The 25,354-nt window shown below is 36.8% G+C and overlaps 1 protein-coding gene across 4 annotated transcripts in view; it reads left to right on the top strand.

Moving 5' to 3' along the window:
• Window positions 1-2,028: 2,028 nt before the first annotated feature.
• The window catches only part of LOC113047426 (zinc finger protein 271-like), a 102,589-nt gene continuing 79,263 nt past the window's right edge, over window positions 2,029-25,354 (top strand). Inside the window, exons 1-2 of one of the 4 annotated variants that reach the window (XM_026208771.1) lie at window positions 2,029-2,084; window positions 18,513-20,420. In XM_026208771.1, the coding sequence (XP_026064556.1) occupies window positions 18,707-20,420 (1,714 nt within the window). In that variant the 5' untranslated portion in view covers window positions 2,029-2,084; window positions 18,513-18,706. Of the gene's footprint in view, window positions 2,085-18,512; window positions 21,081-25,354 lie in introns of those variants that run through there. The other 3 variants (XM_026208774.1, XM_026208773.1, XM_026208772.1) reach the window with 3 other exon arrangements.

Here is a 25,354-nt window from a genome sequence, read left to right as displayed (position 1 = left end):
AGGGAGGAGACAACGTAGGAGAGATGCACAAAGGAAACAAAGGGAAATAGAGAAACTGAAAGACAAGATCATCGGTTAGAAACGAAGATATGAAATGGTGAAGAAATGAAGTTAAAATGTTAAGTTAAAATGTTGTCTATGATATTTTTCTAACTCTGATTTCAGTTCTTATGAAATGAGTCATTTGTATATGTTATGTATGTCACTGGTGATTTGTTGTGTCACTGGTGTTACTGTTTTTTTTTCTTTCACATTAAATAAAATCTGTCATATGTGGCATAATGATCATTTTAAATTCATTGAATTCTGCTGCACTTAAGAGTTAAGCTTTAAATGATTGTATTATTGCTTGTTTAAAACCTTTTTTTCAAATATTTTCATTGTTATAGCAAATACATGGTTGTGCAATTGAACTAACATCATTCAGTCACACTTTTAACAAACCTAATTAAAATAAATAAAACATAATCACCGTATTAGTTAGATCATCATTAATTTTCTGTACCTCTGACTGCATGTGCTGAAAAAAAAAAAAAAAAATTTCATAAACACCTTTAATATCGCTAAAGAAGTAAGGTAACACCAGTGACAAAAAAATGGTGTATGCGGTCTTTAAATACATGCACACAAAAAATAAAAAATCATTAAGCTGTAATTTATGTGTACTCATAAATTCAAAGGGTAATCTAATAATGTGGTCTAAATTTAAATGTTAGAAAAAGAAATCAATTTTAAGAGATCTTGCCATACCAAATGTGGACGTTTCTGTAGAATGACCCTGTCCTGTGTATTTTTAATTATTAATAACAATAAACTACTTAATTTCGTTAATCTAAATCAACCTCTGTCACGATGTTTATAGACATCTCTTATTATTCTAAGGTAAAATTTTCAAGCTAAATAGGTGATTATACTTACGCTATTTTATAAACATTGTATAAGCTGTCGACGAAGGCGTGATCGATCTACAAGCAGCTGACCTATTCCTCCTCTGAGCTGTTGATCCTATCAACGTTAAAACGCAGATGAAAGCGGTAACAACTAACTTTACAATAAACACTGCTGATGTTTGCGCAGTCGAGTGGGCTCTTTAAATTTTCGCGCTTTTGTGAAGGCGCACGTCACGTGACGACACCAACATGGTGGATGTAGTACGTCCGAGTTTCATTCATACTACCCACATTCATACTATATAGAACGTACTGTTCTAAATTAAAATGTAGTACGCAGTATTTGATTTCGGACGCACCCATACTGTTTTTCCTTAAGGCATATTAGAACGCAAATTAAGTATATGTACGTCCGAATCTCGCGAGAAACTCAAATGTAGTACCCAGTACGCAGTATGCGATTTCGGACGCAGTGCAGGTCTTTCTTCCTCTCGTCGCTTCGCTCCAGTCCAGCGGGAGGCGCTAAACACACACGTTTGTTTGACAAACATCATTAAACCTCAGAGGAAGAAGTTCAGTTTCACCGCGCTCTCTGTTGTTGTTATGTCGGTGTGCTGCCTTAATACAAACGGTTAGACAAGTTTCTAAGAGAACAAAATACAGATTTTGAATCAGTTAGTAAATACCTGTTATATTCTGAAGCGATCAAGAATATCTGGAGGAGTTTATCATCTGAACTGAGATCTGCTGCTGTGAAGATGGAGTTTGTGAAAGAGGAGAGAGAAGAGAACACGAGTGAACCAGAAACCAGCACAATAAAACAGGAGGAAACAGAAATAAAACACGAGGAACCAGAAACCTGGAGAATAAAACAAGAGGAAACAGAAATAAAACACGAGGAACCAGAAACCTGGAGAATAAAACAAGAGGAAACAGAAATGAAACACGAGGAAACAGAAATAAAACACGAGGAACCAGAAACCAGCACAATAAAACACGAGGAACCAGAAACCTGGGGGATAAAACACGAGGAAATAGAAACCAGCACAATAAAAGACGAGGAAACAGAAATAAAACACGAGGAACCAGAAACCTGGAGAATAAAACACAAGGAAACAGAAACCAGCACAATAAAACACGAGGAAACCGAAATAAAACACGAGGAAACAGAAATAAAACATGAGGAACAAGGAGGTTGGTGTTTATTCTTCATAAATTATTAATGAATGTTTGTGGTACATTAGGCTTACAAAGCTTTTTTTTGAGCCCTGGAGAATTTTTGTGTAGACGTGTGTGTGTGTGTGTGTGTGTGTGTGTGTGCGTGCGTGCGTGTATATATTTTTTTTTCTTTAGTTATTAAGCAGATTAATAACTTAAGTCTGATAACACTGTAATCGGCACAATCTGTGCAACAATAATATGCTGTGCTGCATGGATGTAGCCTACATGTTTGTGTTTTTGGAAAAAAGTTTATTTGTGGTTAGTGAAAAATGTATTTTAAGTCACTAAAATAAGGCCATGATACACATACGGAACATTGTTCACAAAACATAATAATATTCTTATACATCTGTTGTCCTGACCCTAGTACAAGCTCTCATTCTAATCCTGAAAGTCTTAAATGCTTATGTCTTATAACATCACCTGTGTACCTAATTACTGGTTGTCTGATGAGTGCATAATCGCTGAACAAAAAGAGGTTTCAATAAGTGCCACCTGCTTGGTGATAGCTGTACATGTAAGCACAATAAAAGCTGTTGATTTCTAAGATGATTGTTTTCTAAAGACAGATATTGATTTCAATGGTTTGTATCTTAAACCTGAATTGATTGCTTACCTCCATTGTAACTATTTCCCCCACACAAACATTAATGCTTGATGCTAACTTAAGTCTTATACGATCACCAAACCATTTGAAACAGATATACTTTAACTTGCCTTTTATATGTCCTGAGATATTGAATATCAAATAAGACGGATATAAATAATTTCTCTTGAACACTAAATTTTTTCTTACATTTTTATCAGTTATTTCTCAGCAGGAGAATGTGCAAATATATATATTTTTATTTACTGAAAGTCAGAGTTGAGCAGTAAGTAGTTACTAGTAATTTAGTTATTTTAATAATATTGGAAAATTAAAAATTCTCTAGGTTAAAATGAGCCCAATTATACAATAATCTGTCATTTAGATTTGAAGATATTCGTCATCGAATTATAACAAAATATAACAAAACTCCAAATGCGCACATTCTGCAATATTCTCAAGGTTTTACCTTTATAACTTCATGAAACATGCTCCGATTGTGAAAAATGGCATATCATTATTTACAGCAGATTCTCAAGATTGAAATGAGTCCAAAATCAAAACAATCCATTACGATCTTTCATATGTAAATAATACCTTAACCCATGAATCAGTTGGAGAGCTCTATTAAACATTTGACAGAACGTAGTGTTACAACCCCTTGGATCAAGGAGTAGCAACATGAATGGAGAGTCCATAAAACATAATCAAATTTGCACAAATATGTATTTTAATCAGAAAACAGACATAACTACATCAAAAATATAAAGATACAAAAACACAACATCAAGCGTTGGACTAGAGAGCGTGAGAAAGTCCGCCTGACCACCAAACAGCAAGACCAGCAGAGACCAAGCCCCAATCTCCTTCCCTCCCGAGGGGTAAGAAAGCCAGCACCTTATAGGCAGCATGGTTAATCACAATCAATTTTCCACACCTGCATCACAGCACTTAACCTAAAGACACAAAAAGTGTTACCTCGAGACACCTGCTGGACAAAATAAAATACTACAGCCCCTTGGATCGTCACAGTAGAATCAGACTATAACTTTTGACTCTCCTTGCTATATTCGTGGAGTTATGAGTTGGTATTTTTGTGTATGGCACTCAGAAAGCAACAGTATTTAAATAGTATACTTCGGCAGGTCAAGAGCTAAACAAAAAGTCCTGTTTCATTACAAAATATTGTAACTTTGATCAACTTTATACATGTTAGCATGTTAAATGATGGTTGCCTGTCTATGAATGGTACACCCCTCTAAGCTCACAGAAGTGGTTTGACCCAAGTCCTCAGCAGCCAATGACATTGACCCGTTCAAACTGATTTTTTACGCGTACTTCACGTGTATTTAACATGTATTTAACACGTGAAATATGCGCTGATTTTTCCACGCGTAAACAACACGTATTTAACGCATTTGTTTACTCGTGAAATACACGTATTTAACGTGTTGTTGACGTGTTAAAATTCACGTGTATTTGACCCTCATGGCCTTCCATAATCTGCAGTGCTTCTGCAGTCCGAGTGCGTTACGTATGTTGTGCTGAAGCAGCATGGACTCATTGTGCTTTCACACAGGACGCGTTTGCAGTCCGGAGTATGTGTGAAACAGCCGTTATACTTCTGCGTGTCTGTTCTGCTCTGCAGTTACACCGCTGAAACGCTAGTTGACGCGAGCGGGTTCCAGAGTGTTTACACTCCTTGATCCTCGCGGGCTTCTACGACCAATGGTGACTGACAGAGAGTGGATCATGTTGGAGCTGGAGCTTATCGAGGTCCAAAAACTGTTAATTTTTGTTAAATTACTAAAACTAAAAGGCAGAAACTAGAGAAGGCGTCGGAGGAGATGGTGCGTGCGACTCGTGAACCAGTTGAGACAGAAAGAGGGTGAATTTTCTGTGCTTGTCCTGTCTGGTCAACTTGTTGTGTAAATTGTATTGGTGTAAAATATAATGCACCAATAAATGACATGAAACCATTTAAATAAAGCCCAGTTTTAAAGTCATGTCATTGTTCCTTTATTTACATTAACCTACACAATACAATCTGCAAAAATCAGGGAAAGATTTTTTTTTTAAGCTTGTACTATACATACAAATGGTCGAACTATGTATATGATAATACATCATGTAAAGGTGCAATGGTCTATAATTGTACTATACAAAACTATTGTACTATGCAAACTATACAAATAAATTAACTGTAAGATCTTAATTTACTGTAACCTGAACCATAAAATATGCATACAGCAGAAACCAACATAATTGGTTCAAACTATATACACAATTGTTTAATTTAAAAGATAGTAAAAAACAGGTGCAATGGTCTTGAATTGTATATTAAAAATAGATGCAAAGGAGCAAACACACACACACATGTGCAACTATATGTTAATGTTTATTTGCAATAACCTTCACACATTTTTGGAAACAGCAGTATTTTTTTTTTAATAAAAAGTGCAAACTATATAAAAGTATGAGCATGACAGTGCAATGATCTACAATTATTATCAAAAATAAATGCAAAAGAGAAACTTCACAAATGATGCAAACTACCATATAACCTGCATGAATTGGTGTGAACAGACAATAAATAAAGCTAAAGTGCATACTATATACAAAAATGTGCAAACTTTATACCCTCCACAAATAGTAAAACAAGATAAAATATGAATGGATGGAAAAGTGCAAACTATATACAAAAAATAAAAAAGCAAAAGTGCAAACTGCAGATACGGTGCATTTCCATATGCGCAGAATTTAAAAGGTTGAACGTTGTCAAAGTAGGCACAATTGTTTTTGTTTTTTGCTGCCACTCAAAAAGTATCTTCGACACGTCGAACATTGCCTGCGCTCTGTGGTCCTCCGGCACCATCCATAGCATATCTGCAACAGTTTGTCCAAACCGGTCGCTCTCATCATTGCCTTGACACAGTCTCTGTCGAAGCTCCACCCACCATTCCTCCAACTGAGCCTCCAACCAAGCATCCTGCACTTGGACCCAGTCATCTTTTTCTTTTCTATTCCTTTTTTGTGCCATTCTTGGACTGGGGGATGGAAGAGATGGCCGGTGATGGGGGCTACCACTTGGTAATTGGTCATCATTAGCCGCATTTCCACTGTCGGGGCAGTGCGAGCCAGGGCTTAAAGCGGGCCGGGCGGGGCTCATAGCCTCGGGCCAGTAGCACGAGGCCAGAATAGCGCAGGGTTTCCAAAGAGGAGCTTGAAGCACCGCTGCACGTCACTAAAACACGCCCTTTACACGCCTCTCAGAAAAACGTCATGCAACCTCATTATTTCACCAACAAAGAGAAGTTATCAGAAAACTAAGAAATAAGTCACTGGAACATGCGCGATCACAAAACAAACATAATAAAAGCGGCCGTTTGTTTGCATGCTTTGTTATATATTCAAATTCAAAAGCATCGATGTTTTAACTGTAGAATTGATTTAATTTATCAGGACTCAAAATTAATCTAAATACACTTATTACTATTTTATTTATTTATTTATTTTTAACGCTTATGAAAATAGCCTGCTTATTCAGTCAAGTCTGTTTCTGTTTATTAGCCACAGTAGCCGTCATATTTAAAATGAATGATAATATCTATATTTTTATAAAAGCTCCCGAACAAAAAACATTATTAGGCCATATTCTTTTATGATAGGCAACGTGAGAAAAACTCTCGAGACGAGGTTTGTGACAGATAATATAAGTTACTTAATAAATACACGATTGTGATAGAGAATAAGAAGCTGACGTCTGATTTCTTCAAGCAGTTCATATTTTACCATGTTTACTATGGTAATGTGTTTAGCATGCATATCTTTTTCATGGCTTATAAATATTTCTGCCTTGTATGGTGATTATAATCCACATTGGATTAAGTTATTTCAAACACTCGCTGCTGACTGAAAGAGAGTTTTGAGCTCGACTTATTTAAAAAAGTGTTTAATGCTGATGTTAAAGCTGTAATCTTTCTGAAATGATGCAGTCTCGCTATTTTTATAAAAGCTCCCGAAAAAAATCCTTACTAGGCTATATTTTGATGATATGCAACGTGAAGCTAAACTTTTGAAAGGAGACGACAGATAAAATGTTACTTAATAAATACAAAATTTTGATAGAGAATAAGAAGCTGACGTCTGATTTCTCCAAGCAGTCATATTTAACATCTTTACTGTGTAACGTTAATGTTTAGCGTGCATAGTCTTTTACATCGCTTATAAATATTTCTGCCTTGTTTAGTGATTATAACCCACATCGGATCAAGTTATTTCAAACACTTGCTGCTGACTAAGAGTGAGTTTTGAGCTCAACTGATTTTAAAATGTCTTTAATGCTTGTGTTAAAGCTGTTATCTTTCTGAAATGATCCGCGCTGATGCTCTCCAGACACGGAGAAACTCCGCCTTTGTTCATAACCCCTCCTCTAGCCCCAGCTGGCCCGCTTTGGCCCAAGGTTTTCGTCGGGCCAAAAAACCTGGCCGTTGGCCCCGAGGAAGCCCCGGCGAGGCACGATCAAGCCCCGGAAGTGACAGTGGAAACGCGACTGGCCCTGGCACGCACTAGCACGCCCGGTCCTAGCTGATAGTGGAAACACGGCTATTGCTGTTGGCTGGAGGTCTCACATCCGATAAACCAGTGGAGTTTGAGCTGGTATCAGTCCCATCCTGTGATTATGAAAGAAATAGCAAATAGTATAAGTTATATATAAAGGTGATGCATTCATTGTTAATTCATAGATAGATAGAGCTATATAATAACTGCATATTCATACATTACAAATGCTAAATTGTTGCATTTTTATTTCTGTAAGCCAAATAAAATTACAAGCTACTATATTATGTAAATACAACCCATTACATATATTTACAACCTATTACACATGCTTTTTGACTCACAGGTATATTATTTTTGCAAAAAATCAATACCCCATGTGGTAGCATTGCTAGTTAAGTTAGCTAACCGAAACACAATAGAGGTACATAAAAGGACGTGCATTATAAGCCGATGTTTGACATGAGGTGCCAGCCAAGATAGGAATAAATAAAACGCTGGGATTTTTTTCCTTGTGGCTAGTTTTTTACAGAGACGAACGTACTTGTCTCGAGAGTCCTTCCATCTTCATGCACTCCACTACATCTAAACCGACGTTGGAGGAAATCTCCCTCCACGAATTCACTGCCATCTGGCAGTCTTTGTAATCTCCCAAAGAGGAGTCATACAGATGGCTGTATTTCCTCACTTCTTCAATTAATCGCTCGGTCACTTGGTCCATTTCCATGTTGGCTCTTCACTGAATTTTGGAATTTAATAATGGCGGGCGGTCCAGAGTGCAGAAGATCATTCTGGAAATGCGTAGGAGGAAACGTGATCCTACCAAGCCGACCAATCACAGATCTTGCAGTCCGCGTCGTCGTGGTGTGTATTTAAATTTGGCAATGCGTAGTTAAACACCTCAATGCGTATGCTACGCCGTACCTACTATGCGCACCCGACGCAGAAGTATAAATTGGCCTGTATTAAGACAGTGTGGTGCCCCTGGGCACTATAACGCAAATGCCCCCCTCCCCCTCCCAGACATAATTAAGGTGATTTCTCAAATCAAATGTAATTTATTAACTTGTCCAACTACCATATTTTTCGGACTATAAGTCGCACCTGAGTATAAGTCGCATCAGTCCAAAAATACGTCCTGACAAGGAAAAAAAAACATAAGTCGCACTGGACTATAAGTCACATTTATTTACAACCAAGAACCAAGAGAAAACATTACCGTCTACTGCCGCGAGAGGGCTCTCGCGGCTGTACTTTAACTTTAATTGAAAACAGGGAGAGTGCAGTCAATCGCTTCTGTGTCAATAGCCGCATTTCCACTGTCGGGCCAGTGCGAGCCAGGGCTTAAAGCGGGCCGGGCGGGTCTCATAGCCCCGGGCCAGTAGCACCGAGGCCAGAATAGCACAGGGTTTCCACAGTGGAGCCTGAAGCACCGCTGCATGTCACTAAAACACGCCCTTTACACGCCTCTCAGAACAACGTCATGCAACCTCATCATTTCACCATCAAAGAGAAGTTATCAGAAAACTAAGAAATAAGTCACTGGAACATGCGCGATCACAAAACAAACATGATAAAAGCGGCAGTTTGTTTGCATGCTTTGTTATATATTCAAATTCAAAAGATAATATAAGCTACTTAATAAAAACACGATTAAGAATAAGAAACTGACGTCTGATTTCTTCAAGCGGTCATATTTTACCATGTTTACTATGGTAACATGTTTAGCGTGCATATCTTTTTCATCGCTTATAAATATTTCTGCCTTGTATGGTGATTCTATAATCCACATTGGATCAAGTTATTTCAAACACTCGCTGCTGACTGAAAGAGCATTTATCTATTACCGTCCCTGTTTTGATTTTAGCAAATCAGTTTGACCAAACGCATACAACGTGATTAATATTCATGAACCCAGCAGCTCATCAATTCATAGTGCATTGTATATTGTTAGTATGATAGTAGAATTAGTAGTAGTATTATCTTTTAATAATAATTAATATGATCTATTACTCTTTTTTTTTTTTTTTTACAGAAACCCTCAATGAAAATCTTAAGCATCACCACCAGTCTTAAGTTCAGTTAAAATGACAAATATGCATTCATTAAAAGTTCATTTTTACATAAAGGCATTGTGCTACTAAATGTTACTATTATTTAGTCAAATGTATGTGATACTGCTACTACTGTTGAAAAAATTCATAATTTTTTTTTTTTAAGAAATAAATCACAAAATATTTCTTCCATGTTTTAATTTTAATAGTAAATCCCCTTTATTTACCAAAAATAAAATGTGTTCAAATTTCATAAATTAAAAGACAAATTAAATTTGGGGGAAACTTGTTTACTGTTTTTCATTATTATATAACTTGAAGAAAAACTTTAAACACAATTGTAAATAAGTATAAAGAATGGCATTGCTTTTATTTTTAGTGATAAAAAGTTTTAATTTAAAAATTATTTTTAAATTGGCATATTTTTGTCTTTTCCTTTGGTACCGAAATTGGTACAGAGAACCGTGGATTTTCACTGGTATCGGTACTGAATACTGAAATTTTGGTACCGTGACAACACTAGTTGTTAATAAGTTTAATGCAGCTTGTAAATTTTTTCACAAAACTTTTTGTTTTGTTTTTCTCATCCTGTAAATATATTTTTTACACATTAAAACAAATTGCTCGATAATTTAAAGTACTTTTTACAATCATTTACAGCATAGTTTAGTATTAACATCAGGAAAACAACATCAGTTTGAGCCACGTGCTGCCTCCATGTGTTCTGGGGTCTTCAGGAGGTGAGTCTCTTGGTGAATGGCCAGCACCTCTTCAGAGACCCTTGCAGTACAGGGGTCCAGTCTGATTTAGAGGAAAGAAGGAAAAGAGGAATTGTTTAGCGCTATGAAAACGTAATTTGAAGAAATATTGAACCATTTTTAGTAACTACAAATACCATATGTTTAAAAACCCAAAAATGAAAATAACAAACCTAGAACAACTTAAGGGTGAGCAAAGGATCACAGAATTGTCATTTTTAGCTGAACTATCCTTTAAGTAAAAGTATTATCTTGCATACTCTAATATACATAAGGTATTGAGAGTAAAAGTAAAGGTATGTACAGTCTTATGCTGACAAATAATTTGTCAGGATGGTTTTACATTAATATTACTTCTGCACTACTGTGTATGTTGCAGTTTACTTCTAAATATGTTCAATGTTATTCAATTTAAAGTTGCCTAGTAAATATACTGTTTGGTAGTTTAATCTACAACAATGCATCATGTTGTAAAAGACCATATTTTTGTAGTGCTGATGTCCTGTGAGAAAAACAAAACGTAGTACTTTATATTTGTACGAGTAAACTTAACTAATGTACTTCCTTAAAGTCCACCTCTGATTAATGTAACAACATTTATTGTCAGAAACTTTTATTTTCATTTTTCATTTTATTTTTATTTATGCTTAACCGCTTGAAAAAAAAATGAGTTGCAAACCTGTCTACATATCACCTTGGTCAAGACAATAAACTATATAAAAATCACACCTTCTTAACATATCAGTCAGCATTTGAACTGCTGTGTGTGCAAGTGTGTGTATTTTGTAGTTTTTCATATGTATAATTATAATATTCATGTAAGCTCTGAACCAGAACCTGCATTTAAAGTTGTAATCAAACAAAGGATGGAGCAAACCAGTGTAACTTACCTGGCCTCGGTCTTGGCTAAGCCTGAGGTACATAACTCTCCTCCATTATGACGTAAAACATAAAAGCAAAAATGAGCAATTCTGGATTATCCTCTCGTCAGCGCTCTTCTCACACTGTTGCAATGCGACAGAGCAGTAATCGGGAACCTCTGGTGGCGGAATTAGGAAATCCAGCAAAGGCTGAGCATCTCACGCACTTCGAAGGGCCCTTTGTGCATTTCGGAGACCTGGTCTTCGAAGTCCGTGGCCTTCGAAGTGTGTATACACTCAACTTTGGTGTGTTTTTTCACAAGACATTTCTACTGTTTGTGTTGCCAAATGTGCCATGATCAAACTTTCACTGAGTTTCTATAATGGATCTATTGTGTTTGAGGAATAAATGCTCTTTTCCTACCTGTGACAATACAATGGGGAAAATGTTGGAATTGATATTAAGACCCCGCTATTGTTGGGTTAATAACTTAATCTACTCAGAAGCTAGATTGTTAACTGTCTTTATTAAATTAACTCTCAATGAACAGAAAATAACTCTGGCTGGCACCGCTTGGCACAGCTGCTGTTGTTCTGGAGCATATGCAGCAAAAATATCTAAAATACATTGGCGGTTTATTCTTAAACCAATCAGCGAGCTCGAATAGTGGAAGCATAGTTACAGTTTAATATTTATTTTTTCTTATTTAATTATATAGGAAATTATGTTATTATCTTATGACATTTTTACATCTGAACAATATTATTATTTCTTTTAATAGAAATTGGTGGCTCACCTGCAATACCATGGCCCAAAGGTTGAAAACCACTGTATTAAAGGGCTAGTTCACCGAAAAATTAAAATTACGCCATTAATTACTCGCCCTCATGTTGTTCCAAACCCGTAAGACCTCCGTTCATCTTCGGGACACAGTTTAAGATATTTTAGATTTAGTCTAAGAGCTCTCAGTCCCTCCATTGAAACTGTGTCTACAGTATACTGTCCATGTCTAGAAAGGTAAGAAAAACATCTTAAAAGTAGTCCATGTGACATCAGAGGGTCAGTTAGAATTTTTTGAAGCATCGAAAATACATTTTGGTCCAAAAATAGCAAAAACTATTTTATATATAAAAATGACTTTATTCATCATTGTCTTCTCTTCGCGAACTAATCATTCGATGCAAACAGACCTTTTTGAAGCAGTTCACCAAATCGAACTGAATAGTTTAAAAACGGCTCACGTCTCCAATAAGCATTAATCTGCGAATGACTTAAGCTGTTAACTTTTTTAATGTGGCTGAACGCCGAGCCGAGCCAGATAACGAACAAAACATTGACTCGTTCTCGAGGCAAAAATCGTTTCTGTCAGACATGTCAGATTCGAGAACCGAGGAGCTGATGATACTGCGCATGTGTGATTCAGCGTGAAGCAAACCGACACACAGAGCGTCTGAACCGAACTGATTCTTTTGGTGATTGATTCTGTGCTAATTTTATGAGCCCGGGTAAACCGAAGGCTTGAATCGAGGGTAATCATCGCCAATGACACCTTTACGTTGAGCATAAAACAACCGGTGAACCGTTTTCTTCTTCAATTTTATTGAATCAAACTGTCTGAAAGACTTACTGGTGATCTGAAAACCAATGCAACCGGTTCTTGACTCAAGAACGAATCACTCTTTTGTTCGTTATCTGGCTCGTGTTTAGATATGGCTTCTTTTTTGAACTATAGAGTTTTAGCTGGCAGCGGCGAATGGCACAGTGGATTGTGTTCACCGAAAATGTTTTCTGGAAGTATTCCTGAGCCCATGTTGTGATTACCATTTACAGTAGCATTCCTGTATGTGATGCAGTGCCATCTAAGGGCCGAAGATCACGGGCCTCCAGTATGGTTTTCCAGCCTTGACTCTTACGCACAGAGATTGTTCCAGATTCTCGGAATCTTTGGACGATATTATTCACTGTAGATGATGATAACTTTAAACTCTTTTCAATTTTTTTTCTCTGAGAAACTCCTTTCTGATATTGATCCATTATTTTTGCAGCAGCATTGGGGGAATTGGTGATCCTCTGCCCATCTTGACTTCTGAGAAACACTTCCACTCTGAGAGGCTCTTTTTATACCCAATCATGTTGCCAATTGACCTAATAAGTTGCAAATTGGTCCTCCAGCTGTTCCTTATGTACATTTAACTTTAACTTATTGCTACCTGTCCCAACTTTTTTGTAATGTGTAGCTCTCATGAAATCCAAAATGAGCCAATGTTTGGCATGACATTTCAAAATGTCTCACTTTCAACATTTGATATGTTATCTATATTCTATTGGTAATAAAATATAAGTTTATGAGATTTGTAAATTATTCCATTTCTTTTTTGCTCACAATTTGTACAGTGACCATATTTTTTTGGAATCGGGTTTGTACACAGTTTTAACATTAACACTGCACTGTGCTTACATACAGGTAAATTAAACACTTAGTTTAAATTAAAATGTGTTATAACAAAAATGACAAAAGTAACTGTTCTGTACTTAAATGTAAAAAAAACTTATTCAAAGATTAAATTAAAATGTGTTACCACTAATTAAGATTTAATTTAGTGTTTCCCCTGCGTAACCACTAGAGGTGGCCTGACACTTTGAAAACCACTGCTTTAAACGATACTAATTTATTTTTAAATTCCTTTCATTAATTTATTGAAATTGTACTGACATTTGCAATTATGTGTTTCAGAAAACACTTAGACTATAAGAAGACTATTATAAGAATAAAAACATATGAAACACCTAAAAAAATTTACAGGCAAATATAAATAAATTGGGACCGACAGAGCAGTAACAAACAAGCAGCACCTCACCGCCAGCCACATCACTCCCAGAAAGACTATAATAACGTTCATATTTTCAAATTGGAGAAAGCCGCGAACCATTTCATTGTCAAGTTTCCTGGATGAGAACAAGATTAACCAAGCATGATCTAAGTAATAAAGTAAAACAACCAATAGGAATTATTTCAGCATGATAAACAGCGAAATGTATTTCTTTTTGTTGTTAATGATGATAATATTAGCATATACCTTTCGATTTTAGAATAAGTATCATGATTAAAATATTGTAAAATTCTATTAAAATAATTGTATAAAAATAATTTAAGTTTTCAAACCTTTTTCAACAATTTAGCATTACACATTTTGAACGTTGTTTCAACATTAAAGCAACTGTCCATATTTCAGCCATATTTCAATGTTGAAGGTTGGTCATGTGCCGGCTGGGAGGGCTCTTTGAATGTGCATCACAGACAGAGTGTGTGAATCTGGAGTTATGTAAGCATATGCCCAGTCTGTTCTGTTCTCGCGCTAGTTGAGTTGCATACAGATTGTTTCGGACAGCATACTGCGGAAAGTCAGGGCCATGGAAAATTGTGCTATAAAGTGATTTAGAAATCGTGCACACTCAAATCGTGATTTTTTAACAAACTCGATTAATCATATAGCCCTAGCTAAAAACTTGTTAAAGAAAACATATTTCAGTTTAATTAGCTTCCCCAGATGCTCAATGTAAATTGTGAATTGCATACACTGAATAATTTGTCAGAATGCACTTTCTGTACCTGTTTTGCGCTACTTGAGTTGTATATACATTCATTTAATAATAACCAGTAGGGATGCACCGATTGACCGGCCATAAATCGGAACTGGCCGGTTTTTGCTTAAAATACGCAATCGGCCAGTTTTTGGTCTTCTTTAGGCCGATTTTTCCAGAAGTGCGGCCGCGTGCACAGACTACATTGTAATCGTTCGCTATGTCATATGTGTGGAAGTATTTCGAAGTATATCTGTGCGCAGGACACTGGCAGCCGATCAGTACTGGAAATGCAGAGCTACATGTCTGAGGCACAGATAGCAGGAAGCGATCAGCCTTTGGTGTACTGGCGCAGAAATAAGAGTCCCTTTTCTGCATGCACTGAAGCTGCGCAAGCTTACTGTTACCAGTCCGAGCCTTGAACAGTGAACACGAGTAGACCATGAAGAGATGTTCAGATCAACTTCTCACGTGTTGGATGAGAAACGAAACGGACTAAACTGTGACGAAACTTTTTTTTTTTTTTGTAAAGTGGAACTTGCAAACACGTTTGAAAAGCCGAAGTAAAAGACAGTTGATTATTTTTATTTTACCTTAAAATTACATCGACTTAATTTGATTTAAAAATCACCTGCTGTAGCACACTGAGAAAACGTGTTTCATTCATCCAATGAAAACAATTTAGGGTAATGATTCACATCTACATTTTTTTACTTGAGAGAATAGTTATTTATTTTTCATTGGCTCAAGTGAAAAAAATATAGATGTGACTCATTACCCTTATTTTTTTTATTGGATGAATGAAAACACTTTGCATCTTTGTTTTATTCCCACCAACATTTTGATTTTAACATTTTGGAATAATCTATTTATATAGACCCCTTTTGTGCGGACGTCAGAGGTACGTCACGGCGCTAGCTGGAGGCAAAACAAACGGAAAACTGGAGGCGGCCAATACAAACCAACACAGGGTTGGCTACTCAAGGAGCTTAAAATGTCGTCTTGTTGTGTTGTTGGTTGCCAGAATCGACGGAGAACATTTTATATACATTGTTGTGATTAATTGTGACCGGAATTTAAGAACATGGTAAGAAAGAATAAATACAGAAAGTTTATAATTAATTTGCAGTTTTCAGTATTTTTATTTCTAGAAATTAATTACATCTTAATAATAATTTTACTGTAATGTCACTCTTTATTTAATTTAAGGATTTATACGCCCTCATTTTCTCTTTACTATACACGCTCGGTTTCTCTATCAGGTAAGTGTAGATGTCAGGCCACTCAATCGGAGGTAATCCTGTCAGATCGTCCATCCAATGAGTGATTGTGTACGGGTCGACCAATCTGGTTCCGTCTGTTAAAGTTAACTTTTTCAAATAATTATCGCGTTCCCGGACAGTGAGTGACCTTAAATATTCAGATAAAGCAGATATATTCAGATTTTCTCCAGCCATTGTTAAAAAAACAGGCTAAGAAAACTCGCTAGCTACCGTTCTTTCAAGTGTTGAGGGGAAACTTTCTGCTTCCAGCTAAACCCCGCCCACACAAATACGTCACATTGTTTACCAACTGTAAAAGGGTCTATAGCATACTTTTATTTAGTCTGTAAATAAAGACACTGGCAAAGACCTTTTTTTATTTAAAACCAAATTTAAAAACTAAAATACTGAATGCTGATCAAGAAACATCTTATTGAATGTGTGTTGTTTGGATTGTAGAACTATGCAGTTATTGCCTTTAATTTCACATACAGTTAATCTTTAAATTTAAGGCCAGTTCTCTGTAGTTTCAACCCAATTCAAAAACAAAAGCTAAATGCTGATGTCTGTAATGTTGCTGTTAATTTCAGATGGTTGCAGTTATTGTTTTCAATAGCCAAAAGCCAGTTTGGCCCATTAAATACCAAATAAACATCTTGTTTATGCACACTTTCCTTTTTTCTTGTTTGTTGCTTAAAGATAAAAAAAAAAAAGAAAAAAAAAGAAATCGGTATCGGAATCAGCCAATTTGTTTGTAAAAAATCGGTATCGGAATCGGCCATGAAAAATCATGATCGGTTTATCCCTAATAACCAGTAAATGATCACTTAGTCTATAGTTTTCTTTATTACTTAAATGCAAACGAAAATATATCGAGGTATATATCGAATATCGTACAAATTTGGATAAAAACAAGATACAGATATATATTTTGTATATATTGCCCGGGCCTTGTGTGTGTGTGTTTGTGTGTGTATGTATCTATGTATATATATATATATATATATATATATATATATATATTAGGGGTGTAACGATACGCGTATTCGTATTGAACCGTTCGGTACGAGGCTTTCGGTTCGGTACGCATTATGTACCAAACAGTTCGTTGGACTAATTCATTATATTTGGAAATTAAAAATATTGTGTGAAATATAATGTTATAGGTTCAACAAGGTAGCCCAATAACCCAAACGATGTAACAGGCAACGCCCCTGACACCCCCAAAGAAAAAAAACACACCAACTTATTTTTATGTCAGGCTACTCAGTCAGGCCCTAGCTCAATCAGTACGCACTGAAGGCTCGTTGCAAAATGGCCAATGCATTTAACAGACCAGAAATAGAAGATCCTCCAATAACCAACAGGTCTGGTGTTTGGGTGCACTTGGGTCGCATCTGTTACATGACAATAGGGTACACCAGCGGGAATACAAAAAAAAGCCGCGTTATAGCCGCGGATATGAGACCTTACCATTTACCATTAATTCTATCATTACCATTATAGGTTACAGGGAAATCAAAGTGCACCCAAACACCAGACCTGTTGGTTATTGGAGGATCAAGCCTTCAGCGTGCACTGAGTGAGCGAGCGCCTTACTCTGTAGTGGAAAACGCAGGTTTTAAGAACATGCTTAATGTAATTGAGCCCCATTACAATATTCCTTCACAAGCACATTTCAGCCAGACGTTAATTCCTGCTTTGTTCCAAAAAACATAAGCCCTATAGAGAACCAATTGTGTAAAAACACACTCAATATAAAGAGTTATAGAGTTCCATATAAAAAGAGTTACATCTTTGTATTTGTTCATAACTACTACAACAATATAAAAATTTCATTTTTTTTTCATTACTACTACAACAATATAAAAATTTAATTTTTTTTAATAAGGAGCTGTTTTTGTTTTATACAGTATGCTGATAAGAAAAACAAAAAAACATTGTTAGTTTTAATAAATAAAACATTTTAAAAAAATCAAGGAAATTTATCTGCCAATTTTTTCTTTTTGCTGTATCTAAAACATACCGAACCGAACAGTGAAACCAGTGTATCGTATCAAACCGAACCGTGTATTTTGTGAACCGTTACACCCCTAATAAATATATATATAGTGATGAAAGTGAGTATATAAATATATATAGTGACAAAAGTGAGTGTATATATATATCTATACCTTCAGATTAAGACAGTGTTTAAGAGAAAATAGGCTTTTTGTGTTCACAGAAAAAGTATATATACACATATATATATAAAGTTTGGACACACCTTCTCAATCAAAGAGTTTTCTTTATTTTCATGACTATGGAAATTGTAGATTCACACTGAAGGCATCAAAACTATGAATTAACACATGTGGAATTATAGATGGAATTATATACATAACAAAAAAGTGTGAAACAACTGAAAATATGTCATATTGTAGGTTCTTCAAAGTAGCCACCTTTTAGCTTTGATTACTGCTTTGCACACTCTTGGCCATCTCTTGACGAGCTTCAAGAGGTAATGACCTGAAATGGTCTTCCAAAAGTCTTGAACGAGTTCCCCGAGAGATGCTTAGCACTTGTTGGCCCTTTTGCCTTCTGTCTGCGGTCCAGCTCACCCCTAAACCATCTCGATTGGGTTCAGGACTCTTGTGAAGGTGTGTCCAAACTTTTGGTCTGTACTGTGTGTGTGTGTGTGTGTGTGTGTGTGTGTGTCTATATACCAAAACTATATAATTTTTACTTTTTTATTTTAGAGTTCATCAAAGAAAAAGAGGACAATGAAGAATCAAGTGAAGTTGAGGAGAAAAATAATGTCAAAACTGGTGGGAAAACTTTGACTTGCTCTCAAACCAAACAGAAAGATTTAAAGAAAAAAAGAGTTAAGGTATCTTTCACCTGCACTCAGTGTGGAAAGAGTTTCACATGTAAATCAAATCTTAAGCATCACATGAAAGTTCATACTGGAGCGAAACCATTCACTTGCAATCAGTGCGGGAAGATTTTCACACAATCATCAAATCTTAAGGATCACATGAACATCCACACTGGAGAGAAACCTTACAAGTGTTCACACTGTGACAAGAGATTCAGTCAGTCAGTCAATCTGAAAACACATGAGAGGATCCACACTGGAGAGAAACCTTACAAGTGTTCACACTGTGACAAGAGATTCAGTCAGTCAGTCAATCTGAAAACACATGAGAGGATCCACACTGGAGAGAAACCTTACAAGTGTTCACACTGTGACAAGAGATTCAGTCATTCAGCAGATCTGAAAAAACACGAGAGGATCCACACTGGAGAGAAACCTTACAAGTGTTCACACTGTGACAAGAGATTCAGTCATACAGTCAGTCTGAAAACACATGAGAGGATCCACACTGGAGAGAAACCTTACAAGTGTTCACACTGTGACAAGAGATTCAGTCAGTCAGCAGCTCTGAAAAAACATGAGAGGATCCACACTGGAGAGAAACCTTACAAGTGTTCACACTGTGACAAGAGATTCGGTGTGTCATCAAGTCTGAAAACACATGAGAGGATCCACACTGGAGAGAAACTTTACAAGTGTTCACACTGTGACAAGAGATTCGGTGTGTCATCAAGTCTGAAAACACACGAGAAGATCCACACTGGAGAGAAACCTTACAAGTGTTCAAACTGTGACAAGAGATTTGGTGCGTCAACAGAGCTGAAAACACACCAGAGGATCCACACTGGAGAGAAACCTTACAAGTGTTCACACTGTGACAAGAGATTCGGTGTGTCATCAAGTCTGAAAAAACATGAGAGGATCCACACTGGAGAGAAAACTTACAAGTGTTCACACTGTGACAAGAGATTCTATAATTTATCAAGTCTGAAAAAACATGAGAGGATTCACACTGGAGAGAAACCTTACAAGTGTTCACACTGTGACAAGAGATTCAGTCAGTCAGTAAGTCTGAAAACACATGAGACGATTCACACTGGAGAGAAACCTTATAAGTGTTCACACTGTGGCAAGAGATTCAGTCAAAGAGGATATCTTAAAAAACATGAGAGGATTCATACTGGAGAGAAACCTTATAAGTGTTCACACTGTGACAAGAGATTCGGTGCGTCATCAAGTCTGAAAACACATGAGAGGATCCACACTGGAGAGAAACCTTACAAATGTTCACACTGTGACAAGAGATTCAGTGATTTATCAAGTCTGAAAACACATGAGAGATTTCACACTGGAGAGAAACATTATAAGTGTTCACACTGTGACAAGAGATTCAGTGTGTTATCAAGTCTGAAAAGACATGAGAGGATCCACACTGGAGAGAAACCTTACAAGTGTTCACACTGTGACAAGAGATTCAGTAATTTATCACATCTGAAAACACATGAGAGATTTCACACTGGAGAGAAACATTATAAGTGTTCACACTGTGACAAGAGATTCAGTGTGTTATCAAGTCTGAAAAGACATGAGAGGATCCACACTGGAGAGAAAACTTACAAGTGTTCACACTGTGACAAGAGATTTAGTGTGTCATCAAATCTGAAAACACATGAGAGGATCCACACTGGAGAGAAACCTTACAAGTGTTCACACTGTGACAAGAGATTCGGTGATTCATCAAGTCTGAAAACACATGAGAGGATCCACACTGGAGAGAAACCTTACAAGTGTTTAATCTGTGACAGGAAATTCAGGGATTCATCGAGTCAGAAAAAACATGAGAGGATTCACCTTGGAGAGAAAGCACATCACCGCAATGTATGTGGAAAGCGTTCCATTAAGTCATCTGTTATACACAGTCAAACAAAAAACAATCACAGTAAGTCCCCGTAATCCCGGAGACGCATTAAGCTGTATATGTAAATATATTTCGTATGGTATATGAATTTGGTCCAGACGGATCCGGCATATGGGGGAGTGAAAACCCTATTTTTTTTATTATTATTTTTTAAAACCAGGTCCCAGAGTGGATAAATCTGATAATGACACCTTTGTGTTTTTGTGTACTGCCAATCCATATGTTTTCTAAAACAATGATGTCATCAACCCACTTCTCTACTATAGTCAGACACCGCTAGGTCATTTAACACTAACAACAATGGAGGACTACATGTTTGTGTTCATGCTGCAGAAGCTACTGAGCCTGTAAGCTTGATTAAACTTACTAGTAGAGCAGCACGATATTGGAAAACAACTCACATCGAGATAATGTTTCTGATTTTTCTGATTATTAGGAACACCATAGTAATACTGTGTTTGACCCCCTTTCGCCTTCAGAACTGCCTTAATTCTACATGGCATTGATTCAGCAAGGTGCTGAAAGCATTCTTTAGAAATGTTGGCCCATATTGATAGGATAGTTGATGGAGATTTGTGGGATGCACATCCAGGGCACGAAGCACCCGTTCCACCACATCCCAAAGATGCTCCATTGGGTTGAGATCTGGTGACTGTGGGGGCCATTTTAGTACAGTGAAATCATTATCATGTTCAAGAAACCCATTTGAAATGATTCGAACTTTGTGACATGGAGCATTATCCTGCTGGAAGTAGGCATCAGAGGATGGGCACATGGTGGACATAAAGGGATGGTCAGAAAAATTGCTCAGGTAGGCCGTGGCATTTAAACGATGCCCAATTGGCACTAAGGGGCCTAAAGTGTGCCAAGAAAACATCCCCCACACCATTACACCACCACCAGCCTGCACAGTGGAAACAAGGCATGATGGATCCATGTTCTCATTCTGTTTACGCCAAATTCTGACTTTACCATCTGAATGTCTCAACAGAAATCGACACTCATCAGACCAGGCAACATTTTTCAAGTCTTCAACTGTCCAATTTTGGTGAGCTCATGCAAATTGTAGCCTCTTTTTCCTATTTGTAGTGGAGATGAGTGGTACCCGGTGGGGTCTTCTGCTGTTGTGGCTTCACAAATGTTTTGCTGCATACCTCGTTATTAACGAGTGGTTATTTCAGTCAAAGTTGCTCTTCTATCAGCTTGAATCAGTTGTCCCCATTCTCCTCTGACCTCTAGCATCAACAAGACATTTTCGCCCACAGGACTGCGCATACTGGATGTTTTTCCCTTTTCACACCATTCTTTGTAAACCCTAGAAATGGTTGTGCGTTAAAATCCCAGTAACTGAGCAGATTGTGGAATACTCAGACCGGCCCGTCTGGCACCAACAACCATGCCACGCTCAAAATTGCTTAAATCACCTTTCTTTCCCATTCTGACATTCAGTTTGGAGTTCAGGAGATTCTCTTGACCAGGACCACACCCTTAAATGCATTGAAGCAACTCCCATGTGATTGTGGATTACAGACTTGCTCCCGCGAGACCCGATGCAACAGAGAGCGGCGCTGGACAAGACTTCTGTGTGTGTGTGTGTGCAGGATACAGGAAAACAAAATGATTCATGGGACTCCGCAAAGTTGAAATATCTAAACATAAAATATCTAAAACAATTAAATTGTTATTCATTTGTTGCTCAAAAGCAAAATGAACTAATATGAAATATACATGATAAACAGGTGTAAGCGTATGCAGAGCTTCTATTTAGGCTATAACAGGGATTGATGCGAGATACTGATCCAAAAGCACAACTTTTGTTAAAAAAGGTTCAATTTCTTCCTTTTAATATTCCTTTAATAAAGAGAGTTTGTCATTATTGTTGCTGTTTTCATTTCAAATAAATAAAACATTGAACCACAAACTAAGCGTTTGTTTTAAAAGAGAGAAAATACCTTATTTATTTTGGTTACAATATCAATTTTATTAACTTTGGTCAAGAAGAGTAAAAAGCCTTAAAATGTCAATGAGAATTTGTACCATTGTACTTTTTTTTTTTGCTTGTTTTAATTAATGGGCTAACAATGAACCACAAGCTACTATAGTTTTAAAGAAAGGGGAAATCAAAAGTCTTTTAAAAACATTTTTTTGTGTTACAATGCGGATAAAACATATTCTCCTTATTAATTTTGTTAAAAGTTCAGTGTAATATAAGAGAATTTGTCATCCCACTGTTTTAGCCTGTTTCGTTATTAATAATAATAGGCTAATGATGAGCCCCAAACTAAGCATTCGTTTGAAGTAAGAGGAAAATGTAGATTCATTATTCATATTTTTAATGTGTGTTAACAGATTTGTGAGATTCGGATGAACTGAGATGTATTTTAGAGATTATAAATGCAGTGCTCTGCTGGCATTCCACCAAACCATATAAACCATGCACACAGCAGCCACTTGCTTTAGTTAAGAATAACTGTTCTGTGAATGTTGATGCTGTAATAACAAATATTTATTAGGAGCGTGTGCTGGGATTTCATAAATTTAATGGAGAGAAAAGTAATGTACAGTAGATAGACAACCAAAATGGGTCATCATTCGCGAAACTATATACGGTCCAGCATTTAGAAATAATTTGTATTAACGCTGTTATTATCTTGATTTTACAAACTGATAACACTTTGCATTTTTTAATTATGTCTTTACTGTGTGACCAAAAATTTAGCAGTTCAGCTGTTTGATCACGCTGGTGCCTCGTGCACATATTCATTGGAAACAGCAGCCATTCACTGACCACACACCAATGTGTCCCTGAGCAAGACACTTAACCCATAGCTGCTCAGAGGGATGCGACCTCTGACATATATTGCAATTGTAAGTCGCTTTGGATAAAACCGTCAGCTAAATGAATAAATGTAAATGTCTTCTTCCGTTTCTTCCTCCGCAAGTCTATGGCAGCCCATAGAACTGATTGCAGGAATGTTGTGAGATTAGGCACACTGATACAGAGTGTGGGAGCGGAGCGTGGAGTGGAGCGGTGTGATTTTGACAGGAGCGAGGAGCGGATTTTTTAAAAGTCGGAGCGTTGTGGTTTTCACTCGTTTCAAGAGCGCTCCACCACCGCTACATCACAAGTACAATTCATGCCAACGGCCCGTAATATAACTGCATATTTAGCAAGTATTCACGTTAACCATATTTAACTATAGCTTGTTACAGATGGATCTCTCAAATCAGAAGTTTACAATGACGACAATAGCCGAGCGAGAAGTTATAGGTTAGTTCTCAAGGAGTTTGTCTGTTCCTTTTACTGAATATTTTCGGGTCAAAGCATGATTTAAACAGTTACAGCACATTCACACGCAACCGCTTTTGCAATAATGCATTCAAACAAATGTAATCTTACAGTGTTACTTCATCTGTATCTGATTTTGAATGAGCAGAAATCTGTAAGAAATGCATTGATCTCTAGATAAAATAAAAAAGTACTGTTATTTTCATCACAAACTAAATTTGCACAGCAGAATACAGTAATTATATTAATGCGGACATCCATGTTATTAGTTTGGTCTGTAGTAGGAAACAAAAGTTTGCACACAATAGCCTAAGCCACTTTGAAACTCTCCCGTTATTTTATTTTTTATTTTAATATAGGCTACGTTATGAACATAACATTTCAAACATACTGAAATACTTTAGCCACGGATCGAAGGCGGAGCGGTGTTTCTGGTATCACTGAGCGCGGAGTGGAGCGGGAGCGGGAAATTGTGAAGCTGGAGCGGAGTGATTATTAAATGCTCTGAGCGCGGAGGGGAAATTGTTGCCACTCCACTCCGCTCTCATACTCAGCACTGATAGAGGGAAGTCCCAACATTAACCATAGCAAATTTGAAGTCTCTAACTCCAACTCTAGTGCCACCACTTGACCAAAGTTTCAATGCTTCTATGCTAATAACTTTTGAACCGTAAGCCAGAAAATAAATTTTTTTTTTCTCTGAATCCTTGGCTCAACCCCACAATTAAAAAATCGCAAGGTTTAGTTTTTTTGCTATTTTGAATTATATGAAAAATCGACTTGTTCAAACTCGTGCAAGACGGTTTGTCTGATTTTCACAAAAATTGACTCAGATCATATTCAGACAATGCTAGCAACAATTTATGGAATTCAAGTTGATTTGTCCAACCGTTCTCGAATGACACGTGAACACATTTGACGAAAAGCATGCTAAAATGCACGTGAGTCTATATCTCAGCAACGGTTTGGAATATTGAGACCAAACTTGGTGTGTGTCCTAATAACCATGACCTGAGACTACCTGCAATGTTTTGACGGAGCGCCACCTAGTGGTCAGGAGACATGAAAAATGCATATTTTTGAATGGTTTGGCCATAAATCACACAACTGGTCTCTTTAGATTCAGTGAGTCATGTCGAGTCGAATGATATTCAGTTTTCCTGTGTCGGCAATTATGAATTATGTTTTAAAATGCTGTATTTTTTGAACGCATTATCGTTTCGTTACGAAAATAATTACAAAAATCTTCGACTCCATGCCCTGAAGGTACTCAAAAAGTTATTATGAAACCTTTGAATAAATTAGACTATTGAAATCAAAATGGTCTCCCTATATTCTTTGGGCCATACAGAGAACATCAATACCAATTATGCCAAAATTGGCCATACTTCCTGTCCGCCATTTTGATTTGTTGAAAACGTACTTTTTCAAACTCCTTCTACACCGTTAGTCAGATTTTCACCAAATTTGACGTGGATCATCTTCAGACCCCACTGGCAAAAAGTAATGGATTTTT

The sequence above is a fragment of the Carassius auratus genome, chromosome 28 (genome assembly GCF_003368295.1).
Source record: "Carassius auratus strain Wakin chromosome 28, ASM336829v1, whole genome shotgun sequence".
Classification (NCBI taxonomy): Eukaryota; Metazoa; Chordata; class Actinopteri; order Cypriniformes; family Cyprinidae; genus Carassius; species Carassius auratus.
Note: the sequence above shows the minus strand (reverse complement) of the source record. Positions and strands in the feature narration are given on the sequence as shown.